Below are 10080 nucleotides of genomic sequence, written 5' to 3'. Positions count from 1 at the left end.
TGAACTATCCATGTGGCTGAGAGCCCTCACAGTCCAGGCACAATGACGCAATTATCAGGGGCGCGCTCTACCACTGAGCTAATAGCCCGTCGTGCGGGCCTCCACCGGGGCCCGCTATGCCAAAAGCAAGAGAAACCCCATCCCTCTCTTTCCTTTTTTCACCCCCCATGTGGCGACATGGGGGTGAAAAAAGGAGCTCCTATCAACTTATTCCGACCTAGGATAATACGTTCATGAGTTTAGTCTTATTTCACCATCGAGAAACAAAAGAAGACTTCCATCTCCAAATTTGACTCAGACATAACTCGCTTCTTTTTGGGTGAGAATCCAAATTCAATACGTAATTTTAGTATTCAAAGAATATTCTTTCAGAATCTAATTTTTCAGTTATTAAACCCGATTTTTTTACCAAGTTCCGTATTAATAAGATTAGTTAATCTTTATTTGTTTCGATGCAACAATAAATTTCTATTTTTAACAAGTAGTTTTGTTGGTTGGATAATTGGTCACACTTTTTTGATGAAATGGATAGATTTTCTATTATTCTGGATACAAGAAAAAAATTTGATTAAATTTAATGTCTGATAAGGGATGTATGAATTCTCGAGAAGAGAGGAGCCGTGGTGGCCCCCCCGGATCGCCCGGATCCCACGAGTGAAGAGAAAGTTGGATCTACATTGGATCTCACTTGAATCGCCCCATCTATCCTCCTGAGGATAAGTTTGGTTTCAAACCCCGTTTCAAACAGGAGAAGTACGCCATGCTAATGTGCCTTGGATGATCCACATCTCAGGGTCAGGCGCCGATGAGCACATTGAACTATCCATGTGGCTGAGAGCCCTCACAGTCTAGGCCATAGGAATTTCTTTCAGCCAAAAAGGAATAGATTCGGATATATTATCAAAATTGTTAATTCCCTTTATAGATCTTTTGCATACAAATTCACAAAGTTTGATCCTATAGAATCTGACCCATTTTATCATTGAGTGAAAAGTACGAAATAAATCAAATTGATTTTTTGATCCAAAGTACTATGTGAAATCTTCGATTTTTTCGTCTATCTTTATCCCTATCTCGTAGGTAGAGCGTTTGAATCAGTAGAGAACCAACCCTTTCTTCTGTATCTGTATGAATTGATATTATTACATTCCAATTCCTTCCCGATACCTCCTAAGGAAAATACCGAATTGGATCCCAAATTGACGGGTTAGTGTGAGCTTATCCATGCAATTATGCACCCTTCAAATAGGAATCCATTTTCTGAAAGATCCTGACTTTCGTGCGTTGGTGGGTCTTCGAGATCCTTTCGATGACCTATGTTGTGTTGAAGGGATATCTATATGAAAAGACAGTTCTATTTCTATTCTATTTGTATTTTTTCTATTAGTATTAAATTCGTTTTAGTTAGTGGTGGAATGGTAGACACGCGAGACTCAAAATCTCGTGCTAAAGAGCGTGGAGGTTCGAGTCCTCTTCAAGGCATAATATTGATATCTCTTATTGAATTGGAATAAGTTCGGCAGCGAATCACGAAATCTTAGTGATCTTCTCTATCTAATGAATGGGTAAATCCGTTTTGAAATCGTCCGCCCTGCACCCTCCCCGAGTATATGCTTCAACAAGAATCACACAGGGGTAGATTGATACAATAAAAACCTCTGGTAAAATACCCACCCGTAACCTAGCGGCGGATAAAGTACATTACATAATCCGTTTTAGGGACTGGCGACTTACCCATTCAATGACTTTGGCACTGGACGTTCCCCAAAAAGATACTGTACTTTCAGGTTGGGTGAATTCAATAAAAGACGCCTATTGGCATTCTAACCTTCCTTCTCCTTTCAGGGCCTATCTGAAAAGAAAGAGAATTCAATACGTTTTGGTTGTGAAAATCTGAATAGGACAAACCGCCCCTTGGATCTCTTTGCTTCGGAATAAAACAATTCGCTTCTGAATCCGGAATGGCTTGTTCCGGGGTTGTAATTTTACTCACAACGGCCATTTTCGAAACGGACCGTTCTAGTTTGGGAACAGCCCGTTCTAGGCAAGAATTTATAGGTATTTTCATAGTTTGGGAACGACCGTTCTGGCCTAAAAATTATAGGTCTTTTTTGAAAATTGGAACGACCCGTTCCAATTTAGGAACGACCCATTCTAGTTGTGGGAACGGCCTGTTCTAGGCTAGAAATTTTAAGACTTTTTGGAAGGCTGGAACGGCCCGTTTCAGTTTGGGAACGGCCCGTTCTGGATTAGAAAATTTAGAGTTTTTTGGAAGGTTAGAACGGCCCGTTCTGGGTTTCTAAAAAAATTACTAAATTACCCTCTACAAAAAGTATAAAAATTTAGGTGTTACATTTACCTTCTATATTTTTGTCTTTTTTATTCTTTTTTTGTACATATCTTTTTTGTTATTTTTTTAAACAAAATTGACATTTCTCGGACGAAATTGAGTTACTTCAATCATAATTAAACATAAACTTTTAAATATATTTTACCTGAGGATATCATCCTCTAAAAAGAAACACACAACTTTGTGATACAAAAAACTATATCAAGTAAATATAAACACTAGATTTAGATCGACCTAGATTGTAAAACCTCATTTATCCCAGCTGATTTTCATCCTTAATCGTCAACCAAATAGCTAGAGTGCTTCTTGTTTTATTATAAACTACGAGTTTTGATACCATATTTGGTGTTACAACTTAAAAGTTTCCTTTACCCTCCTCCTTTTACCTTCTTGCCGATAAAATTCTTTCATAAACTCTTTGTATCTATAGTTTCGGTAAATGGGAGGGTGATCCTCATCTGTCAATTCCTCTATGGGACCAATAAGTGTTTCATCATTTGGTGCATGAAACAGAGCTAATGACAGTCGTGGAAGCCACCCGTTAGTTACTGCCCTATGAACTGGACTCTTGTACCTTCCATTACTGAGCACCTGATTTAAGTAATCTCAAATCATAAATTAGTTTTCAAAGTAAGGTTAACCGCAACAACATCAGTTAACTCTTAACACTTTGCAATTATCGAGGAATGAGATGATGAATTTGTACTAAAATGATGAATTTATTTAAGAAAAATGATATAACCTCCAAAACTTCATTCCATCATCTTTTGACCCATTAAAAAGCTTTCTTTTTTAATTAAAAAAATTATTATTGTAAATCATAATTAAATCGGAAGAATTTTCGGTCAAAATTTCGGACACCAAAGATTTATTTAAACCAATCATTCATCGCAAATTTTGGTCCATTCAAAACAAAACAAAAAAAAGAAGGTCTGCTTATTGGAATAATATATAATTAATATTGTTGCACATTTAAATTGTTTTCTTTATACTTTTAATAAAAACAATAGATGAAGAGTGATGTAAGATATTTTCTAATAAATTTTTATATATAAAACACAAACAACTATCACGAAAGTATTTTTAAAGAAATTTCTTTTGAGAAGATTTTTAGATTTTTTTAATTTCATATTATATTCAATTTTATTTATAATAATTATTTATAAATTAAAATTAATTATTTTAAAATAAATTATCAATAAAAATAATCTTATGTCATAATATAAATTATTATCGTAAATCTAAAATATAATTTATATATTTAAAAATATCTATTTATTAAAAAATATATTTTTTATATATTCAAATATAATATTTATTTATATATAATTTATTTTAAATTTTAATTATATATAATTGATATTTAACATGTGTATTTTACATACTAAAATATTAGTAATTTATTAATATCAAATTGTTATATGTACCTGCATCTGATCAGCCAAAATGATGACCAAAGCACCTGGGACAGGGTCAACCGCTACCCAATTCTCATCATACTTCACTTGCAAGCCAGAGACTCCATCCAACTGTTGTAGTATAGTGAGTGCAGTGATGTCATTATGTTCATTCAATCCCATGGTGAGCTCTGGTTCTGGACATGGTGGATAGTAATTTGCTTGTGAATAATGATTAGGTCTTTCACCTAACTTTCTCACTATGGAATTCTCCTCTAACCCTAGTCCTTTCGACATCAAACTGAAAAGCCTATTCATGAGACAACCTATCTCCCTTGCATATGCAGTGAAGACATCTCTAAATCCAATAAAAAAAATTAAGAAAATGAAATGATTTATGGATCATAACTGAACTTTCTACAATGAAACATCAATTTAAGCATTGGAACTAACATTATATGGGTCAATTTAATTCCTAATACAATATAATAAATAAATTTATTTTGTGGCTTTGAAAGAAAACCATCACTTTGCTTCATAAAATTAACACCAATACATGATCAAGTCAAATTTAATATATATATATAGGGAGTGTATCAAGTGAGAAGTTTTTATTGTGAGAAGGTGAGAAGGTGGAAATATAACCTTTAGATTAATTTTCTCTCACTTGATTAAATCCCAAATTTTCTCTCACTTGATTAATCTAAGGGTTATATTTCCACCTTCTCACCTTCTCACAATAAAAACTTCTCACTTGATACGCTCCCTATATATATATATATATTATGTATATATACCGATATGATCTAATTACATTTTGTTTTTCTACTAAATACTCCAAGAGCTCCTTATTCTAAATTTTATGACATACTTGTATTGTAGCCTAGTGAGTAATTTAGCAAGCTCGGGTGTGTTTAAAAAATATTTAGACTTTAGGCAAATTTTTATTTAAATTTTACTCATAATTAATAAATTTTTAACTTTATTCTTTTAAATTTTAAACAATACATTTTTTAATTAAATTCAATAATAAAAAAATCTCTATGTCTCACTCAATTAATCTAAAAACAAATTATTTTTTTAAAAACATATGTTACAATAATTAAAAACATCGCACACATTTAAAAACAAATAAATTCTTAATATAATTTAATACTTTTAACAGGAAATTATTTTATTTTTTTAATATTTTTTATGTAATTTAAATTTAGGGAAAAATTCAAAATCACTAACATAAATTAATAATTTTTTTCTGTCATTCTCATTAAAAATCTTATTTATTGAAATTCGAATAAAAATCAAAGTAATTTCATATTTTAAATTTTTTTAAAATAAGTTGTTAACACTACAATAAATGTTACATCTAGTGACATACAAAAAGTGTCACTATAAGTATAATATATGTAGGTATATATCTAATTGCATATATAGTTACACACAATTTTAGTATTGATTTTGAATGAGATTTAATAACATATTTTGTGTGTTATAATTTATACTTACATTTTTTAACAATATACTAATATATATTATATTTATTGTGTATAGGTAAAAGTAGTTTTTAGTGATACATATTGTGTCACTATAGGATGTGTGTCACTATATAACAATTTCCTTACATTGTAATGACAAAATTAATTTGATTTTTATGTACAATAATCAAAACTAAAAAAAATAACTTTTTAGTAGAATCGAAAGAATCAATATTTGACGGGATGTTTTCATCACCATTATTTTCCTTGTTTTTTTTTTTAATATAGATCGTACTATTTTTGTAAAATTACAATTCAATACCATTTTTATTTAAATTCATGATAAATAGAATTTAAATTTTTAAACGATAATAAAATTCTCAAATTAATAATCTATAATAATATCTATGTATATTTATAAAAAAAATTAACTATTTTTTTTAATAAAATTTAATATTAAAATATATTGAAACATATATTAAAAAAAAATTATAATGCTAATGACCCTCAAATGAAAATGAAAAATTCAATTTAAGTCATATATCTATAAAAAATGTGATTGAGAGAATATTTAATATTTTTAAATCACACTTTACAATTTTTAAATTAGAGTCTTTATTTCTATTTAAGTCCCAAGATGAACTTGTATTAACATGTAGCACTACATAACTTTCTTTGTAAAAAGTATAGTTTTGATGGGTTTCCATTTGAATTAGTGGATGACTAATAAAAATTATAATTTTGAAGTTATTAAACTTAAGTGTATGAAAGAAAATATGTCAATGTACGAAAGATTTGTATAATTTTATACATGTAAAGAAATGGTAGTTAGGAAAACATTAAAATTAATTATTTATCAAAAAGTAGAGATAATTATTTATAAGAGAATAGAAAAATTGTGTTAATTTTATTTTTATTATTTATATTATTTTTTTATTAAATCTTGTAGTATTACAAATTTATATTTTCTTATTATAAAATTTATAAAATCCTTTAAAATCTTATAATTTAAATTTATTAAAATTTAAATTTTAAAATCTTGACTAAAATTTAAATTTTAAAAAAATTTAAAAGAAATCGTTAAAATTATGACATTCCTACAAAGCCTCTTATAATTTATTAAATTCACATGACTTTTAATGTTAAAATTATTTTTCAAAATTTCAATCTAATACACTTTCCTAAATATATTAATTATTTATTTATATTAAAATTAATTTTTAAAAAATAAAAACTTGGTCCGAGCGTAATTAACCACAGTGGTTCTAAAAAATATATGATTTTACTTCCCATACTTGAAAAAAGAGGGGGAGATTTTGATCAATTGTTTATAGTTCATACCTATATTGAAGAGGTTTTGTTGGCAAATGATGGGTGAAATCCTGGGTGGGATGCCACGGGTGAGTGAAGGTTTCGCTCCACATTGTAACCTTCATTTGATCATCACCCTTGTAGGAGTAGTTGAAGATTTTGACTTGTTTGGTGAAATCTCTTGTGAAGTAAATGGCTCTTTCTTCATGTGGCAGCTGAAAGAATTCCAGCAGAGCAACCATCACGCTTTCACATAAATCTTTTGGTACTCCATGGTTCATCACCTGAAATATTCCCAATTTTTTGCATGCATCTGACACGTTTTGCACCAAACTCTTTTGGTCTTCGCCATAGCCTTTTAGGTCAATTATGGGAACTAAATTCGTGTGGGAAACTTCTGAAAGGCATGGTCGTTTCTCCTCTGGGAGAATGAAATCGGGAGAAAGGCATAGAACAGTGTTATTTGCAAACTGAAATGGTTTCTTTGCTTCCATCGGTGAATTAATTGCGTAGTCTTGTCTAGGCTTGATAAAATTATAGGCTAATAATTTTGAAGTTATATGCATTGTGTCGTCGGTTAGTTGAATGATTCTTTCTGATAAAAATTGCGTGGTTTACACGCCGATTAGATAACGACGTAATGTATTTAATAAGAATCTGTCTTTTTGTCTAACTTGTTATGATCATAGTACATGCCGAATGTTCAGCTATTAAATGACTTTGTTTCGATTAAGAAAACATGATAACGATATTCTGGATTTCTTTTAACATAAAAGTTTATGTAAATTTATTCTGGATCTGATTTTTCGCAGAAGTGTCCTTAAATTAATTTAACTCAATTAAAATGTAAGTAAAATCTTACTAGATCTGTTTAGGCTATAGAAAAGTTTTTTTTTTTTTTTTTATAAGTAAAATTAACTTAATCATTGGTTAATTTTTAGAAGTTTTCTCTTATATTAATATCCCTCAAATCCTATTTTCGATTTATGGGTAAGTTAGTTTTAGTTTGTGAAAAAATTAATTTTAATTTTTCTTTTTAGTTTTTCATTTAAAAAGTATTATAGGAAAGTTTAATCAAATAGTTTCTCTCTAATAATTTTTTTAATATTATTGTTTCATCCTATTTTTCTTTTGAAACTTTCAAGTGACAATTAGGCTTGTTTTGAATCTTTAATTTTTCTTTAATACATATTGTAAAGGAGAAGTCTCATAGATGACAAAATATCGACCTCCATTCAAAAGTGTTTGAAGATCTGAATTGGTTATCAATATAAAGGGGAATTTCTAAATGTGTTTTGTTCTTGAATTTTAGTTTTTCTTATGATTTTTTTTACTCTTATAATTGTTGTAATTATGATTATCTATGATTAATTTCATGTATTGATATTTTTTTATATGATTTGAGTTGTATGTGAGTTCCTATGGGAACTTTAAGGAAATGTATTTGGGTAATTATATAAGAAAATGTTATGAGTATGCAATTATATGAAATTGAGATTGAATTTGTGTAATTGATGATATAATAGATTAATATTAGGTTTTAGTATATGTTTTTACCGATTCGATTTGGAGAAGAGAGTTTGGATGTAAGTTGTGCGTGATTGTGAAAATTTTGGTAAGAATATACCTTGGTATTTATGTGATTAATGAAATTGAGTCTCTAAATGTTAGGTTAGAAAGTATACATTTGGGGCTATAGTTTAGACAAAAGAATTACATAAAAATGTTAAGAAACAAGTGAGTTATGTTAGTCACAAGATGAGTCTCACATTCTATGTACGAAACATAACGTCTGATACTTATAAGCATTGTGAGAGCCCTTAAATGGATGAATTAGGTTGTGTTATTCGTAAGAGTTGTAGGCTTAGATGTTAGCTTTATAATGACACTAAAATCATCCAAAAAGGAGGTCTAGATGTCAAGTTATGATCAAATTAGTGAGTAAAGGTGAAACTGACAGGTTTAGTCTGAAATGCTAATATTTTGTAACTTTAAAAAATAGTATATGAGATAATTAACTCTTAATGAAACTGACAGGTTTAGTCTGAAATGCTAATATTTTGTAACTTTAAAAAATAGTATATGAAATAATTAACTCTTGATGTCAACATAGAAGTTTTAGGTAATTGTCTTAAATTTCTAATAAAATTAATATTAACTTAATATCATATATATAGCTTTAGCTAAGGTGTTTGGACCACATGATGTCTTAGAAGATTAAGTTATAGAAATGTAATTGTGAATAGTGATAATGAATAGCTTTGCCCTTTAAAGGTTTGATCTTATGAATGATTTGAGGTACTTATATTAATGTCTAGGAAACATAAATCATGAGAGAGAACAATTGCGAATAAGTTATAATGTATGTTGATTGTTAACAAGTTTAGGTGTTTGATAATAATGATGTCTAAGGAGTCAATTTGTGGTATCAATAATGTTACTAGACTAGTTAATTATTAATGTAAATGTTTAATTTGATGATGATATCTTAGTGACTATGGCTAAGGTGTCACATGTGTTAGATGATTTCATAATGATCCTTGTGCTAATTGCTGGATATGATTGAACATGATGAGTAAATATGAAATTGTGATGTTATGATGAATGAATGTTGCAAATGGAATGATATTGACAAATTTTTGTGAGTAATTAGTAGAAGTATGTAATTGCATATATTTCGTGTCTTATATATGTTTACTAAGGTTATTTTGGAATGTTTCACCAATTGAAATGATAATTGTGACTTTTGGTATGGAACTTGTTCTTTTACTCAAGTTGAAGTGGATTGGTCGAGTGATTCTAATATTTGATGAGTGTGAAATAAACATGGGTATTCTTAATACATTGATTGAATGAGATAATTGGCACATGTATAACAAATTGCGTATATGGTAAATCATGTATATAGCAAATCGTATGTATGGTGAATTGTGTGTATAGTAGCAAATCATGTGTATGACAAATTGTATGTATGACAAATCGTTGAGTATGTGTAGTGATTCATGATATGATAGAGTCTGTGTGACATGCATCATATGCACACAAATTGGCAAATCATTATATATGCACTATGCATATCTTAAGATTGGTATCACATGCATGTAAATCAAGAGTCTGTGTCTATTGCATCTCTCATATTGGCATTGATTGTATTGTATCTTGAGATTAATGATTGATGCATTGTGAATAATTATTGTGTTTGATAGTGTTAATTATATGTTAATACCAATGTTATTGCTATAAAGAATGTATTGAGTCTATTTGATTACCCATCTCTTGTTTCATGCCATAAGCTAAAGTGAGATTTTTCTCACTCACCTTGTTATGTTGTTGTTGTTATGAATATTAATGCATGTAGGCTTATTAAGATTTTGATGAAGATGATGATGATGATGATGATGATGATGATGATGATGATGATGATGATGATGATGATGATGATGATGATGGTGATGAGACTTGGTCCTTGTTTCGAAAGTTCTCTGTTAGGATATAAGACATCGAGAATAACTTAGGATTGGCTATTGGATTATTATTCTGTTTTTCAATT

At 29.2% G+C, this 10080-nt stretch overlaps 1 protein-coding gene across 1 annotated transcript; it reads right to left on the bottom strand.

Annotated features, from left to right (window-relative positions):
• Positions 1-2466: 2466 nt before the first annotated feature.
• Positions 2467-7083, bottom strand: LOC109790990 (flavanone 3-dioxygenase 2). Its single transcript, XM_020350239.3, has 3 exons — positions 6561-7083; positions 3778-4105; positions 2467-2941 (listed from the first exon to the last, which is right to left on the bottom strand). The coding sequence occupies exons 1-3, from the start codon at positions 7022-7024 to the stop codon at positions 2699-2701; spliced, it is 1035 nt and encodes a 344-aa protein (XP_020205828.1). The 5' UTR covers positions 7025-7083; the 3' UTR covers positions 2467-2698.
• Between the last annotated feature and the right edge of the window lie 2997 nt (positions 7084-10080).

The sequence above is a fragment of the Cajanus cajan genome, chromosome 5 (assembly GCF_000230855.2).
Source record: "Cajanus cajan strain Asha chromosome 5, NIPB_CcT2T_4, whole genome shotgun sequence".
NCBI classification, from domain to species: Eukaryota; Viridiplantae; Streptophyta; class Magnoliopsida; order Fabales; family Fabaceae; genus Cajanus; species Cajanus cajan.
Note: the sequence above shows the minus strand (reverse complement) of the source record. Positions and strands in the feature narration are given on the sequence as shown.